General features: G+C 37.4%; 1 protein-coding gene across 2 annotated transcripts; it reads left to right on the forward strand.

Moving 5' to 3' along the window:
• The first annotated feature begins 143 nt into the window (after positions 1-143).
• On the forward strand, positions 144-17,895 carry LOC138307329 (proline-, glutamic acid- and leucine-rich protein 1-like). 2 transcript variants are annotated; one of them, XM_069248016.1, is made up of 18 exons: positions 147-272; positions 3,945-4,009; positions 4,522-4,627; positions 5,219-5,365; positions 5,673-5,744; positions 6,887-6,940; positions 7,362-7,512; positions 8,675-8,810; positions 9,120-9,207; positions 9,796-9,890; positions 10,343-10,450; positions 10,780-10,918; positions 11,337-11,496; positions 12,019-12,074; positions 12,811-13,017; positions 15,484-16,305; positions 17,031-17,099; positions 17,795-17,895. In XM_069248016.1, the coding sequence occupies exons 1-18, from the start codon at positions 156-158 to the stop codon at positions 17,822-17,824; spliced, it is 2,622 nt and encodes an 873-aa protein (XP_069104117.1). In that variant the 5' UTR covers positions 147-155; the 3' UTR covers positions 17,825-17,895. The 2 variants fall into 2 exon arrangements, with proteins under 2 accessions (XP_069104116.1, XP_069104117.1); XM_069248015.1 differs by lacking the exon at positions 17,795-17,895 and having other exon boundaries at positions 144-272; positions 17,031-17,139.
• The last annotated feature ends 103 nt before the right edge of the window (positions 17,896-17,998 follow it).

Here is a 17,998-nt window from a genome sequence, read left to right on the forward strand (position 1 = left end):
ATAATTGCTATTAAAATATAAAATAATGTCTATAATTTTTATCATACGATATCTAATTTATATGTATGGAGATATAGAATAATAGAAAATGAATTATGTTTTAATGAGAAAATTTAAAGGACATTTTCTGCGGATATTACAAAATGGCGGACTCCATGGTGGAAAACGTGTTTTTCTCTTTCGTCCCATCATTTTGTCATGATTCGACATCTAAATCGGGACTTCAACAGCTTGTTGATATTGCTGAAGATAACAAATTGTTCACTTTGCAGGTAGAGTTTCAATATCGGCGTATATTTATATCTATACTGAGTTTCTTGCAAATATTATTTTCTCTTGACGATTTATCACCAGCTTCAGTGGCTGTGCGGATGGTGGATGTCATTGTTGTGTCTGTGTATAATAGTAGTGAAACCGTAGTGTGGTCCGCTCATCGAATGGTCACCATTTGGCTGGGCCCATTCTATTCTTATCTACCAGAGTTAGATTGCACTCCGTAATGTCGGAGTGGGAAGTGGAAATGAAGGGAAGTAACTCTGGTAGATCAGACCGAGTTGTATCGTTAATATAGCGGCCAGACCGGGATTCGAACCCGAGACCCTCCGAACACTAGCCGAGTGCTCTACCGACTCAGCTACCTGGTGACCGATGATGGATCCAGTCCAATCCCGCTACACTCCTCCCTCCTTTCTCGAATTCTTCGCCCTCAAAGACATACGAGACCCTTCCAAACACCACCACCGTGGGTTATTTAGTAGGGCGCCAATTTTGTAACAGAAGAGGAGAAAATGTAGGGACCAGACCGGGATTCGAACCCGGGACCCTCTGAACACTAGCCGAGTGATCTAACGACTGTCAGCTACCTGGTCACCGATGATCGACCCAGTCCAATCCTGCTACACAGGTATGGAGACAATATGGATTATATCAGGTCAATCTACTTCACTGCAACTGTTGGAGGTGCCAGATAGACGGACGCTATGGATAATGGACATGTAATATGTATATATATATGGATTATCAAAAGGCTTTTGATACAGTGCCACACAGAAGATTGATAAGTAAAATAAGATCGTATAACATTTCGGACCAAAATCATCAACTGGATATCAAGTTTTTTTAGAAGGGAGAAAACAACAAGTAACAATATACTCCACAAAATCTGAATGGAAAGAGGTTACATCTGGTATCCAACAAGGGTCAGTCCTGGGACCATTATTGTTTGTAATATTTGTAAACGATCTACCAGACATTGTAAAATCTGATAATATGTATGTATCTTTTTGCTGATGATACAAAAATTTTTAGTATAATTAAGAATATTGAAGAAAAATCAATATTACATGATAATCTTAATACCATTGGAAGTTGGAGCGCTAAATGGTTATTGAAGATGCACCCAGAGAAATGTAAATATATGTCAGTTAGTCGAAACACAAAGCAAAGAAATGGAACAGAAGCAACCTATCATTTACTTGGAAAGGATTTACAACTCACAGAAAAAGAAAAAGATATTGGAGTAATCATTGACCCGGAATTCACTTTTGAAAATCACATAAGCGAAAAAGCAAACAAAGCAAACCAGATTTTTGGACTTTTAAGGAAAACATTTCACTTCATGAACCACAAAACTTTTCTTTCATTATATAAAAGCTAAGTAAGAACACATCTTGATTATGCAAGCTCTGTGTGATCACCAACTAGAATATAAGATATCGATAAAATTGAATCTGTACAGATCTAGAGAAGAGTCACGAAAAGTCTACCAGACATGAAAGAACTACCATATCAAGAAAGACTACAGAAGCTGAAACTACCTACTTTAACATATAGAAGGATCAGAGGAGACATGATTGAACTTTCTAAAATAACAAACAATATTTAAGACAAGGAGTCTTGTAAATTCTTAAAAATTTGGAAAGACGTAGGATACAGACAGGGTAGTCGAGGTCCCACCAAAATGATCTTCCCACAACAGTTTAAGACCAACAAAAGAGGAAACAGCTTTACAATCCAAACAGTTAAATGGTGGAATAGTCTAACAGAGGAAACTGTATCAGCTCCAAACATAAACACTTTTTAAATAGACTTGATAAATTCTTATTTATAACTATAGGGCAACCATTATCATTAATTTGAGTCCAGTGTAGAGGAACATACTGGAAAACTACTATACTAATTATACTATTCTGTAGCTAGAAAAGATACATTCTTCAGACTGACTTTCGTATTTATCGCTAAAATATTAGCTATGCATTAACAAGTATCTACTAGGGTGCTTTATACTAGTGCTGGAACGGTTAGTAAAAATGCCAACTGGTTATATAATTAACAGGATCGGATTAACCGAACCGTAACCGGATAACTGTTGCTGTTTAAGTAATTAAACGTTAAATTCGTACATAGATGTAAAAATTTGTCATACTTCGTCTGGATTCCATAACATTTGCTCACAAATGCAAAACCTAAGCATTTTAGTGACGACCTAGTTTCCAATGAAAACAAGGTCAGTATTTTTAAGTTGTTTAATGAATACAAAATAATTTCACTCTTCTGATCAATGGTGCATTGCGCATGCATGTAAAGGACAAATTTAAAGCATTTGAACTCTGGATCTCATGTAACACACTCTACCCTCCTTCTCCTCCCCCCCCCCCCTCCCCACCCCCACTAGAATTTTTAGCTCACCTGGCCCGAAGGGCCGGTGAGCTTATGCCATGGCGCGGCGTCCGTCGTCCGTCGTCCGTCCGTCCGTCCGTCCGTCTGTCTGTCCGTCAACATTTCCTTTAAATCGCTACTAGTCATAGAGTTCTGCATGGATTGTGACCAAATTTGGCCACAAAGATCCTTGGGGGAAGGGGAACAGAACTTGTATAAATTTTGGCTCTGAGCCCCTGGGGGCAGGAGGGGCGGGGCCCAATAGGGGAAATAAAGGTAAATCCTATAAATCGCTACTTGTCATAGAGTTCTGCATGGATTGTAACCAAATTTGGCCACAAGCATCCCTTGGGGGAAGGGGAACAGAACTTGTATAAATTTTGGCTCTGAGCCCCCGGGGGCAGGAGGGGCGGGGCCCAATAGGGGAAATAAAGGTAAATCCTATAAATCGCTACTTGTCCTAGAGTTCTGCATGGATTGTGACCAAATTTGGCCACAAACATCCTTAGGAGAAGGGGAACAGAACTTGTATAAATTTTGGCTCTGACCCCCTGGGGGCAGGAGGGGCGGGGCCCAATATAGGAAAATAGAGGTAAATCCTATAAATCGCTACTAGTCATAGAGTTCTTCATGGATTGTAACCAAATTTGGCCACAAACATCCTTTGGGGAAGGGGAACAGAACTTGTATAAAATTTGGCTCTGACCCCCAGGGGGCAGGAGGGGCGGGGCCCAATAGGGGAAATAAAGGTAAATCCTTTAAATCGCTACTAGTCATAGAGTTCTGCATGGATTGTAACCAAATTTGGCCACAAGCATCCTTGGGGAAGGGGAACAGAACTTGTATAAATTTTGGCTCTGACCCCCCGGGGGCAGGAGGGGCGGGGCCCAATAGGGGAAATAAAAGTAAATCCTATAAATCGCTACTAGTCATAGAGTTCTGCATGGATTGTAACCAAATTTGGCCACAAACATCCTTGGGGGAAGGGGAACAGAGCTTGTATAAATTTTGGCTCTGACCCCCAGGGGGCAGGAATGGTGGGGCCCAATAGGGGAATTAGAGGTAAATATTCAAATTTCTTCAGAAAATAAACAATGAACCTGTATCCAGAATATTACTTGGCATTACAAACCAGGTGAGCGATACAGGCCCTCTGGGCCTCTTGTTTATTTATTATCTGATATTGTAAGATAACCATGGCCATCTTTATACAACTTATTAGCCCCTGTTACTCAAATTTTAATTTAAGTTGTTCATTTAAGATACCCTTTTATGATTTTTGACAGAAACCAGGAAAACTGCAAGAAGTTATTGGTCATATCAACACTTGTCTGAACTCAGCAAAACAGAGGTGAGGTCTTGTGTAATTTTTTATATTCCGAATAACCCAATATGCCTAAATATCATCAACATGGTACCTATTATTAGTTTCCCCTTAGCTTAAACATAAAATATCTCAAATAACTTGTGCTTATCTTGAAAACATCAATGACATTATATATAAAACAGGTTTAATTTATTTTATTACCTGTTTAATCTTGAATGTATAATGTTTAATTCATGCAATTAATCAGTAATGTCTCCTATTTTCATCATTATTTTATGTTTTAGATGCTGTTTTACCTGAGCTAAAGTAATATCTGTTATTCCGTCTTTGCGTATTACATAGTTAGCTCCCTTGCGGGTAGGTATTGATTGTTACGTCATTATTTTGTGAGCGCCATTCACATCGTTTTCTCTGAAAAGTATGACGTTAAGCTCGCAAACACATAACCTCACAATCGATACCTACCCGCAAGGGCAAATAACTCTGTAATATGCAAATAAGGAATATGACTATATAATTATGTCCGTTTATTGTAGAGTGGATGGTTTGGTGTTACTTGATAAGGTATTGGAACAATGTGTCACCGAGGTTTTCACACAGAATACACTCACTTGGATCCGTTTTATGATACAGATCTTCCAGGTAAGTGTGTTGTCCTAATAAATTGATGATCATTTGGCTCGCTATAAGTTTGATCTCTATGTAAGATAAACTTTTAAAATCTGTGTTATAATATGGTAAATGTACAATATAAGGCACATAAATTTCCCATGGTACTTAATTTTGTGTTATTTAATGAGAAATGTCCATGGTACTTATTGTTGGTAATATTTGTGAGGTTTTTAATTTCACTAAATTTGTGGATTCATCCAAAATCTTGAAGTTAAAGTGAATAGTCGGGCATCTAGACTGTTTTCTTTGCCTGACTATTCGCTTTAAATACCTCTTAAAATTTATCAAATTAATGGTTTAATATATTATAGCCTGTCATGTGAATGAGACGTTCAAATTCTACAAAGGTAATTCATGAAAACAAACCTATGCGAATATGTTCCAAACGGTAAATCGCAAAACTTTTCACCTGCAAAATTAACAACAGTTGGATACAACGTCAAAGTCACATTTTGAGACAGATCTTCACAAATGAAAAATTATATTGTGACACATAACTGTATGCCTTAAATGACTGTGATTGTCAGTTCATATTATAACTTGATTATTTTAATGTTGTAGTCACATGATCCTCCAAGTGTACAACGTCTGGCGTGTTTTGTGTGTGGGAAGATCCTTGACATCGTCAGCGACTTTACATCGCTGAGTCGTGAGATTACCTCCCTTGTTCCACAAATCATCTCGGCCCTGCTCCTGGCCCCATCCGAGGTAAACAAATCAGAAAGAAAACAATTGAAGAATACACATAGAAATTGATTCCTGACTCCATAATTTCAAAGGTAAAAAATACAAAAAGAAAACATTTCCTGGTTAAGTTATTTCAGATAACCTGGTACCAAAAGTAAGCCTTATTCTTCCCAGAAAATAAGGTATGATTGTCACTATTATAAAAGTAAGCCAAATTCTTCCCAGAAAATAAGGTATGATAGTCACTATTATCAACCATGGTTAAATTTTATAATTTCAATGTTATGTTTTGTTTGAAACTGTGTTGATAATGTATTCGGTGTTTCAGTGGAGAAATGAGGCATGTCTCTGTATCAATAGTTGTATGCTCAACTACCCAGGTCCGTGTGCTACATTCAAGGTCAGTACCTCATGCCCCTGTATTACATTAAAGATGCTCCACCGCCAACAGAGCATAAATGATATTCATCATTTGAACGATAATTGGTGTTTAATCGTGTATATATAAATGTCTAATTAACAAAAAATGAAATAATTCGTTTTGTCTTTGGTGCATGCGCAATTAGAACTTCATTTCATATAGGATATGTTGCCACAGAATTTTTTCGGGATGCAATTAATTATTTTTCATATCTTTAACTTTAAGTAAAATTAGCAGCTTAAACTTTTCAACGGCGGTAATGGTGTAAAGTAAGTAACTTTTGTAACTGAAGAAAAATACTAAATCGTCTGCTCCTGTTTTTGATAGTGAAAAAATAACATTTGTCGGCGGTGGAGCATCTTTAAGGTCAATATCTCAATATTTATCCCAACATTATAAATTTTACCATCTTAGCAATTTCCTTCCTCATACAAGCAATTCTGGCACTGCCTACACCCTTAGCTGCAATATTGTACCTCAAAAGACTTTTTGACAGAAAATGGTGTCGTCTTCAGAGCTACAATTGGTGCCTATTACTGCTAATGGAGCAAAGTGATGATTATGCAAACAATTATAAAACGTTAGTTTGCATTTTTATCGTACTTGTTTGATATCGCTTACCTACTAGGCAATAAAACTGAACCACATAAAATATCAAATTCTCATCGAGGCATTGTTTATTTATATAATACATATGAAGGTTTTTCTGAAGGGAATTTATACGTCTCCACAAATTTTGAATTTGACGTCTTGTGAGCGGTACGGTAGTTATTAAGAATGTTAGTTATGTTTGTTTTGGACAAAAAAAATACGTAAATGCATGTATACGCATAAAATAATTGGAAACCTACAGAAAAGTATAGAAAACTATGCCCAAGTGATTTTCTGAGGCAGTGCTCCACTACGTACGACAGATAGGGACCAATTTGTACCCGGCTGAAAGGTATAGTAGGCCGGGTACGTATATTCGTTCTACCTACACCCTGTGATATTCATGTCATGAAGCATAGTATGAAAAAGTCTTTTCTATTTTAGACATGAACATGATTGTATTTACCGGTATGATTCTTTAGTTACATATTTTTTAGATGGATTTTAATACCTATATGTATCTGTTTTAGGGTAAGATTGATGCTTTCGTAGTCAAGGAGCTGTCCAACGACTTGGTATCCAAGGTAAACAGTTATATTGTCATTTCATCAAAATAATTAACTATGCACTTGTATAAAATTTACTGTAAAATCAATTCTATTTCATAAAATATTTATCTGATTCCAAAATTTTGAAATTTTAAATCCTGTCTATCAGTAGTCAGAAATAATTCTTACGTCTACCTAATGTATTGTGTAAATTCTGTAGGTAGTTTATGTAAAGGAAACATGAGTTCTAGTATTAGATAGATGTATTTGTGGAGTTAAACCCTCCAGAAAAGCTATTGCTCCAGAAAGGAATTCCTTCCTTAATGTTCAAATTTAAGATCCATTTGAAAGTTTATTTTTACTTAGTCCTAATATTTCATATAAAAATAGAGGAATAATATGTTATGTTTTGAAAGTTCACATATTGTATTTCTGTATTTGGTTGACGTTTCATTAGGAAGTGGTGCGATGCTACGCCTTGCTAAGTCGGTGTGGAGGGGGAGGAAATATGGGGCTGAAGCATACAGAGGGTTGGAGTATCCAGCTGAACCGTGTGGTCCATGGTCTACACATGGTGCTGGATCTTCTGTATGAACAGTTGGACACAGGTAAAACTGGAGAAAGCACTACTGAATCAAGTCACTTACACCTTATCTTAATTAGAAAAAGGTGTGGAGAAAGCACTACTGAATCAAAACACTTACACTTTATCTTAAATAGAAAAAGGTGTGGAGAAAGCACTACTGAATCAAAACACTTACACTTTATCTTAATCAGAAAAAGGTGTGGAGAGAGCACTACTGAATCAACACACTTACACTTTATCTTAATCAGAAAAAGGTGTGGAGAAAGCACTACTGAATCAAAACACTTACACTTTATCTTAATCAGAAAAAGGTGTGGAGAGAGCACTACTGAATCAACACACTTACACTTTATCTTAATTAGAAAAAGGTGTGGAGAGAGCACTACTGAATCAACACACTTACACTTTATCTTAATTAGAAAAAGGTGTGGAGAGAGCACTACTGAATCAACACACTTACACTTTATCTTAATCAGAAAAAGGTGTGGAGAAAGCACTACTGAATCAAAACACTTACACTTTATCTTAATCAGAAAAAGGTGTGGAGAAAGCACTACTGAATCAAGACACTTACACTTTATCTTAATCAGAAAAAGGTATGGAGAAAGCACTACTGAATCAAGACACTTACACTTTATCTTAATCAGAAAAAGGTGTGGAGAAAGCACTACTGAATCAAGACACTTACACTTTATCTTAATCAGAAAAAGGTATAAAGAAAGCACTACTGAATCAAGACACTTACACTTTATCTTAATCAGAAAAAGGTGTGGAGAATGCACTACTGAATCAAAACACTTACACTTTATCTTAATCAGAAAAAGGTGCATACAGTAATGCATAGATGATATTCCTGGTTTCTTGATGAATACAAGTTATATTTCATCGAGTGAGGTGTTTTTCACAAGTACGAATTTAAGCATGAGGGAAAAATACAAAAGTTTCCACCGCATAAGATGAAATATTACTGGCATTCATCAAGAAAAAAGTAATATTCTATTTATTACATTTGTTTTCTCGCTTTCATTTACAGAAGACCATCACTACTGAATTAATTTTTTTTTCATCAATACTTGAAATGGTATTAACTTACCAGGTAAATAGTTTGTACCTGTGATATGTTTTCTGTATTATTAATATGTAAGTTTGACACTTTGACCTTGTCTGTTCAATCTACCCTACAGTCGCACCACCAAAGAAGGAGGAGGATGGTTCTAGAGCCCTGCCCCTGGGGGAAGTGCCAGAATCTTACCCCGAGAGGTACCACACCCTTGTTTCACGGTACCAGGCTTACTGTAGCTGCCTGCAGGCCTTACTTAGGTAAATGTTTCAGAGCAATTCGGCATGGTAACATTTTGCTTTCAATATCCTTGCATATTAGAGTCATATCCTTTTTGGAAAGATTTCAATTATAACGTCATTATTTTGTGAGTGAAATTGGCATCATTTTCTCTGAAAAATATGATATTATAATCGAAAACACATAGTTCATTCATCTCCTGAAATACACATGCATGTCTCACTTGCACAGATTAGGAAGCTCAGCCTTCAAGAACCTTAGCTGTTAATATGATTTAAATTGATAAAAACAAACAATCCTGACTATTACTGATACTTTTGTGATTACAGTGAGAGTTTCCCGGCTCTGGTGAAGGTGCCTGCTCAAGTTATACTGACCCTGGTCTGTAGGATACTGTCTGTTAACTGTAAAACATTGGTAAGTATTTCTATATCATTACTGTCATCCGTTACTGACACAACCAGGTATCTGTATATGAATATTAAAGGGAAATTGTTATTTATTAGACAATCAATTTTTTCTTCACCTTAATAGTTTTTGTGAAAAAGAAAATGGTATTTGCATCTGTACACATACATACCTATACCTTTTTGTGAGGAAATTCAGTGTGACTGGTACATTATAGCTGGTGATCTGAGGTTTTGAGTTGAGTGTTAAGTGTGACAGAGACTAAAGAAATACTAAATGATGTGGGTTAATTAAGTACAATTTGCAGTTTATTAGTCCCATTTTTTGGTGCTTGTGATGTCACAAAAATTAGACCTCACTTCCAGAGGATGGGACTAATCAACAGTAAATCATACTTCAACCAAATCGTTTTGGTATGTCAAAATAGAAGTATTGTAATGAATTCTGAATTACTTGGAGGTAAAGGATCCTGAACCATACAGACGTTCAAATGTTTTGTAAAAATTGTATCGGGTATCTAATCTATCCTTATACCCCATGCTCAATTTTTCCTGACCCTACCATTGTTATTGGAATGTGTATATGTGAATGTTTCAGACAGCAAGACCTTCGACACAGCGACTTCTGCTGGCTGGATTTATACCTTCTATACACAAGTTGGCCATCTCCCTCCTCCAGAGCCTCATCAAATGGTAACTGTTCAAAATTCAATATGCAGACAAACTTGTCTATAAAGACTACTCAGGAAACAAAAAACTAATTGTTTAGTTTGATTAGTTATTAAACATCCTATTAATAGCCAAGGTTAATTAAAAATGTGTCAAGATTTGGAAGGTGCAAAGTACCTGAAGAACTGCCCCACATGGGATTCAAACTCGCGACCCAGAGGTGGAGGACTAGTGTCAGTATGACAAGACATCATAACCACAGCCTGCCAAAAAAAGGTCTTTATGTCCATGTGGTGTTTACGTTCAGGTCAAATTGTGTTGAGATTTGTCATTTGGAACCCTAAGCTGTAAAATCTTTAACATGGAATTTGATAACAGAATTTATACTTCAGGTAACATTCCATTATGGAGATCTTATCGCACAAAATTGGTAACAATAACTGAAATATACAAAACTGAAAATCATTTCTTTATAGCTGTAAACGCCATCTCCTACCACATTCAAAGTTGGTACTGACTGTTCTGGTACAGGAGCTAATCTGGAGTCACTCTACACCAAACTACGGACAGACGCGCCCTTACAGGTATAACTCACACTACTATATACTAGCCCTTTCTCTCATATCATATTACAATTTTATGTCTGATTTTATGAAATAGGTTAGAAGTCTTTTTGAATTTGGTTTTTATGAAATTAACACTAACATAATGTAGTTTATCACATAAGATGGACGTTTTTAAAGAGAGAAAAAAAGATCATAATCTGACATCACAATCATCAGCTAAGTGGGTCTTATTGACGGTAAATCAGTCTCTGTTCACATCATTTTGGTATCTGGAAAGTGATGTATTTTTACCATTAGTATAAAACTGCCTGTTAAGTGTGTTTATTCTCTATTTACACTGGTTGTAGTGAGTTGAGGAAAACTGTGTACAGCTGTCTGGCCCAGTGGTTCCAGGTGTCACACACGTTCGTAGAGACGACGACGGAAGACTCTGCCTTGTCCGAGGAGATTCTACATGACGCTGCAATGCAACTGGACACACTTAAGGTAACATAAATAAACTCCCCGATGCGTATTATGTTGATAGGTTAATGCGTTTCAAGGTTAAACCAACTCCTATGGACAATTATTGATCCATTCTCTAGTTAGTTAAGGAGCATATCATGTATTGTTTGGTAAAGACATATTTTTAGTTTTTGAAACTTGATTTTGGTCTAGGTGTGAACAGTGTTTCCATGCCTTTACCAGGAGTTGATAAGGAAAACATCATGACATCCTTTCCGAATTCACTCAAAAAGTGTGAGCTTTATGTGTAGAAAGTGTTTCAGGGTGATAATCAAAACCAAGCCTACTGATAACTATTCTAGAAGTAATAATTCAATTACTACATGTATATTTTAATAAGGTTTTATTATGAAAAATTATTTATCAAGGTAAAACGTGTTAGCCTTTGTTTGAACAACAGCTTTCCAGTGGTACTGGTGAAGGTAGCAGTAGAGGGGACCCACAACCACCCCCCAGGAAAAAGAAGAAGATAGGCTACCAGGAGATATCCCAGGGGATCAGCTCACAGAGGAAGGTGGACAGGCTGGCAGGGGCAGATCTAGTTACAGCAGCACTGGACAGTAAGGGACTTTATCTGGTGTCTCTTTAAGTTGGCGGAAACATGAAATAATAACAATAATAATGATGATAGTGGGCTATTCAAATCTTATTTGTCTACGGTTCGTAGTCCGTCCGTTAATAATTCTTATTACTGCTATCTCTCCAAAAGAATGAAGGAGATCTTTTTTCCATAAGAAGGTTCCCCTAGGGCCCTATTGCATAGTAACAGTCAACAAGATGGCTGACAAGCAGCCATTTTGAATTTTGATACTTGAAGATTGTTACCACTGTTTTTCAGAGAGTACTGAAGGGATTTCCCTCCAATTTCAAATATAGGGTCCCAATGGGCCCTAGTTATGCATATTGCATTTTTGGAGTGATCCGCCACCATCTTTGCTTTTGATTGTTAAAATTAGTTACCACTGTTTTTCAGATCGAACAAAAGAGATGCTTCACAAATTTCATATGTAGGATCCCAATGGGACCTACTTGTGCAGAGATCTCTTGTAATATGTACATGTACAATCAATGTCTATTTCCAGCACTATACTGGTGGCTCACAGCACTCGGATCTCAGATGTCACAAAAGATACTACAGGTAAGACCTTGTGTGTCATTAAAAATCTTACAGGTAGATTTCAGGTATCATAATAAATTTACAAGTTAACTGCATTGAGATTCCATGTATTTATCAGTTTGTATCATAGTATCTGGATGGAGAATAAGTTTTATCTATGTAAATTATTTCCATCAGATTACCTCAAAAATATGTATCAATGAAATAACTGTATATTCTTTCATACCTACGGGTGTAATACTGGCTGTTCTAGGACAATACACTCATGTGGCCTGAGGCTGTATTGCATGGCTACCCATGCAATAAAGCCTTGTGATGTCAGGGCGTCAACAAAATTTCTATTTCCAGGGTAAAATTTAGATTTTTTTTTTTCTCACAAAATTGACTGGTTTTACTATAAAAGATGCAAACAACGGAATTTGTGTTGAAAATATCCCGTAATTATTCATGTATGAAAAATTGACTTTCAGTCGTAGATTTCGAATTTCTTTCAAAATGGAGGGATATTATAGTTGTAAAATTGCAACAAAACGTCGAGGTATAAAAGAAAAATACTTTTTCATAAGTGGATATGAAGGATAGGGATATTCTACCTTCGGGATCACAAAATGTTGCAAAACCCTTGGCAAGCCTCGGGTTTTACTACATTTTGTGACCCTCGGGTAAATATACCTATCCTTCATATCCACATATGGAAGAGTCTTATAATAATATTTACCTTGTTATCAATATAACATGCACTGTGCCTGTTTTGTAGAACATACAGGAGTTTGCTGTTACAGCATGCCTGGCAATGTTCCAAAAGAGGAAGAATCATGATATACCATACAGTGACCCAAACTGTAGATACCATGTACTGAGGGTTCTACACGCCTGCTGTCTAGTACCTCACCCCTCAACACCCTCACCTCTCCACTGTTCACTGGGGATCTTTAGGATGGGTCTACAGGACCAAACTTGTATGGTAAGTACAGTGGTTCCCCTCGACACCCTCACCTCTCAGTATTCCTCAACACCCTCAGTTCTCCAATCTTTATTAGGGATCTTTAGGATGGGGCTCCAGGACCAAACTTGTATGGTAAGTACAGTGGTTCCCCTCGACACCCTCACCTCTCCACTGTTCACTGGGGATCTTTAGGATGGGGCTCCAGGACCAAACCTGTATGGTAAGTACAGTGGTTCCCCTTGACACCCTCACCTCTCTGTACCCCTCGACACCCTCACCTCTCCACTGTTCACTGGGGATCTTTAGGTTGGGGCTCCAGGACCAAACCTGTATGGTAAGTACAGTGGTATTCCTCGACACCCTCACCTCTCCACTGTTCACTGGGGATCTATAGGATGGGGCTCCAGGACCAAACCTGTATGGTAAGTACAGTGGTTCCCCTCAATACCCTCACCTCTCCACTGAGCCTAACTCGATTTGCCCTCTTCTACTTCCAGAATATAACTCCTGTTCACTTGATTGTAGCTCTTCTACTTCTGGAAGCTCTTCCATCTATAGGTTGGAAGATCTTCTGAGAAGACTTCTCTTCTTGAAAGAGTGCAAATCGAGTTGAGCTAGAGAGATCTTTAAGATGGGATCGAGGCTCTTAACCAGTTTTGGAATTATGATATACAGTCGAAACTCATTATCTCGAAATTCAACGGACCAACGAAAATAATTCGACTCATCCGGAATTTGACTCAAACGTAATGCCATTAGGTTTGGTCAGAACGTGGTTTTCAACGGTCCTTATATCTTATGACAGCCGGGTACATGCCTATTACCGTGATCAGCATATTATCGTGATTTTCCAACTCATAAGGTTGTATTAAATCTTTTGAGTTATATGTTTTCAGATGTTTTGGGATTTTTTTTAAAAATACATTTGTAAATAAAAAAAATGAATTACGATAATAGGCATGCACCCTGATTTCCCGGTGGTATACGTATACTGACTTCAATGGTTCATACATCAAACTTATACGGAATATAGTACCTGAACAAATAAAAACAAGCATCTTTCTTATTTCAGAATTTAATGGTATTTCAAAATAGTAAAATAAACAATAGTTTTCACCTACCATGAGCAGACCACACTCTCCGTTTCTACTGGTCAATACAATTTCTATATCAACAAAGAAATACATTGTATGACTAATTAAGATACTAGTACATCTTCAACGACTAGTTAAACATTTAACATTGTGGGTTTGTTAAATTATTTTGCACTATCAACATTCTATGCAAACCTTAGAAAACACTTTCGTTTCTAATGATTCCTAAACAAACACGCTTTCGGTCATGATCAGCCACGCTGATCTAGCCTTGCTGAGTGCGATTGTGTAAACACACGTCGTGTTTATGTACAGGTAAGTCACAATTGTAAAGTGACACTTAATAGGAAGCCAGACTTGAGAGGATTATTAAACAATTATCAATTAGCAGTCATTGTTGTAGTATGTTCCCATAGGCCTGAATCTGCATATATCGATCGCGATATGTGCAGGTAAACCAATCATGTGTTACGACAAACCACAGGTGAATTTCATTTGTTTGTATCCATGTTATATTTACGTAATTGTTGGGTTTTTTTTGGTTTTTTTTTTCAAATTTTGACTAAAATTTAATTCGAGATAGCGACTATTTTTTTTTGCTGAATATCCGTTCTACGGACCAGGAATTGACTTTGACACAACCGGAGTTTCGAGTCATCCGATCTTAAAATACATACATAAAGAAGGACAAAAAACGGGACTTGAAAATTAATTCGACTCAACCGGAATTTCGACTCAAGCGATGTTGAGATAACGAGTTTCGACTGTATGTTTGTATGGTACCTCAACCAATGACACCCTCCTGAGACATGTACAGCCAAATCTGTATGATAATGAAAATAAACACAATATGTGGTGCTAGTACATCATGCTTTAGGGCCAAATCACTCTAAATGTAAGTTATTGTACTGTTGGCTAGGCTAATTATGAAGTAGTATTCATGGAAGAACATGGATTTTTCAATTACAAATATTTGCTATTATTATCATTAGAGTCAGATTTACCATAAAGATACTATAAACTTTTATATTACATTGATAATATAATCGTTCTGTAAAGGTGGAAGTTTTCGCGAGTGGTTAATTTTGCAATTTGCATGCATGAACCTTTTGCAGTGTTGTTATTTTCGTGATAGATACACTTTTAGACAAAGTTCATACATCAATACATGTAAAAATATTATATGCAGGGGACACCTTCGCGATCAAGTAACCTTTGAGTAATAAGTGTAAATATCCTTGCTAAAAGTTGATTGTGTCAAAAAATATGTTTACAATAATTACTGTATTTTATTGGACAGTAATTCTTTTCTACAGGTTTTACAAAAATTACATCTCAATTTTCCTATATTGGTGAAAATGTAATTCGTCAACACCTTATTCTGTTTCAGGTGAGCAGGTTTTGTATGGAGGCCCAGAGAGTCCTCGAGGTGTTGATACACCCCCGAGCTCCTTGTATTAAAGCCCCGGTGGTGGTCTCGCAGGCATTAGTTGTTGGGAGGCGCCAGGACAGTCAAACTGGTGAAACCTCAGAAACACGAAATGATCTTAACGGCCATCAGGACATTCACATATCTGAAGAAAACTCGCAAACAACAGCATACCAGAAAAATTCACAGGAAACAGTGTCATCTCGTAAACAATCATCTCTATTTAATCCTACTATTAATCACGTTGAAACTGGAAACCCTGGAAATAGCAGCATGTTTTCTAAGACAGAAAGTGTAAATATGTTTTCTTCCAATATAAGAAACGAAAATAAAACAATAGAAAGCACAATTGTAACAGCATTACCATCAAGTTTAGTGTCTTCTACATCAAAAAGTGATAAAATGGACACGTCAACTTCAGGCCAAGGGGACACAATCCAACATGACTCTGTTCTAGTAAAAGGAAATACAGAATCTTCAAATAGTGAATCATACACTGAAATGGAGGTTGACAACAACACTCCTGTGGTAGAGGTTGGTACTAACAACAGAACTCCTGTGGTGGAGGTTGGTGTTGACAACAGGACTAGTGTGGAAGAGGTTGGTAGGAACATCAGGACACCTGCAGAGGAGGTTGGTACTTCTGTGGATGAGGATAACCCTGGGACAGAGGTCAAAGAGTCCATTTCTTATGCTGAGAATGAAAAGGATGTAAAGCAAGTGGAAGATATTGACAACACTGTGATTCTGAAGGATACCAATGAAAAATGTGATCATAAAGAGGTGAGGGAATTGAAATATCGTAATGAAATATTATTTTTGCTACAATTTAATATGGTTCACATTGAATGGGTAAATTTACTTATACCATGTGTACCATCTGAAATGACATTAGTGCGGGATATCATCTTTCGACATTTTCCATCACCAATAGAAAAATAGTCCTGCACAAAAGTTATCAGGTATCCCATGGTACATGAATTAGTCCCATTGTGTAATTATCTTATGAGGTGATCAAATACATTTTAGCTTTAAAGTAGATGTATTGTTCCTACTGTGTATACTATAAACCAACAGTTTTTCGCATATTTTGCCTATGTTATGGTGTGGCATCTGTCCAAAGTACATCAACATTTCCTTTAAATCCCCACTAGTCATAGTGTTCTGCATTGATTATAACCATTTAGCCTGAAACATCATTGTGGGAAAAGGTATACAAATATAAAGTTGATATAAATTTTGGCTCTAACCCCCTTGGGCAGGAGTGGTAATAATCGAGATAATAAAGAGTGAATCTATATTCAGAACATAATATGGCATAACAAAATAAGTGAGTGATACAGGCCCTCTGTGCCTCTTCGTAAATCCATGAAATCGCTTTAAAATGAAAACCGCGAAAAATAATTGGTTTACAGTAATGTATTAGAAGTCTTTTGTGTTAACAGCACCGACATATAATTAACAAACCTGTGTGAACTTAGAGCTTTAAAGTCATTCCATCATTTCAGGAAGAAGAGGAGGAAGACAGCAAGGAGAATACAGAGCTGGATTCTATGTTGTCATCATTTGTCAATACCGCGACAGATAGTGGTGACGATCGGGAGTAGTTTGTCAATACTGCGGGAGTAGTTTGTCAATACTGCGACAGATAGTGGTGACGATCGGGAGTAGTTTGTCAATACTGCGACAGTCGATCGGAGTAGTTTGTCAATACTGCGACAGATAGTGGTGACGATCGGGAGATTTATGACGACGTTGTAGTGTTTGTCAATACTGCGACAGATAGTGTGACGATCGGAGTAGTTTGTCAATCTGCACAGATAGTGGTGACGATCGGGAGTAGTTTGTCAATACTGCGACAGATAGTGGTGACGATCGGGAGTAGTTTGTCAATACTGCGACAGATAGTGGTGACGATCGGGAGTAGTTTGTCAATACTGCGACAGATAGTGGTGACGATCGGGAGTAGTTTGTCAATACTGCGACAGATAGTGGTGACGATCGGGAGTAGTTTGCAATGTGACGATCGGGAGTAGTTTGATTGTCAATCTGCAACAGATAGTGGTGAGAGTGTAGGTGGACGATGGGAGATAGTTTGTCAATACTGCGAATATAGTGGTGACGATCGGGAGTAGTTTGTCAATACTGCGACAGATAGTGGTGACGATCGGGAGTAGTTTGTCAATACTGCGACAGATAGTGGTGACGATCGGGAGTAGTTTGTCAATACTCGGATAGATATGGTGACGATCGGGAGTAGTTTGTCAATACTGCGACAGATAGTGGTGACGATCGGGAGTAGTTTGTCAATACTGCAACAGATAGTGGTGACGATCGGGAGTAGTTTGTCAATACTGCGACAGATAGTGGTGACGATCGTATAGATGTGAGATCGGGAGTAGTTTGTCAATACTGCGACAGATAGTGGTGACGATCGGGTGTAGTTTGTAATACTGCGACACGATAGTGGTGACGA

The sequence above is a fragment of the Argopecten irradians genome, chromosome 14 (assembly GCF_041381155.1).
Source record: "Argopecten irradians isolate NY chromosome 14, Ai_NY, whole genome shotgun sequence".
NCBI classification, from domain to species: domain Eukaryota; kingdom Metazoa; phylum Mollusca; class Bivalvia; order Pectinida; family Pectinidae; genus Argopecten; species Argopecten irradians.

Excerpts from the sequence above, each read along its gene's own strand:
- LOC138307329 (XM_069248015.1), top strand. The coding sequence starts at position 144 with ATGGCGGACTCCATGGTGGAAAACGTGTTTTTCTCTTTCGTCCCATCA. Across the intron at positions 6,941-7,361 it reads CCAACGACTTGGTATCCAAG|GAAGTGGTGCGATGCTACGC; the intron begins GTAAACAGTTAT and ends ACGTTTCATTAG. Across the intron at positions 13,018-15,483 it reads TACAGGACCAAACTTGTATG|GTGAGCAGGTTTTGTATGGA; the intron begins GTAAGTACAGTG and ends ATTCTGTTTCAG.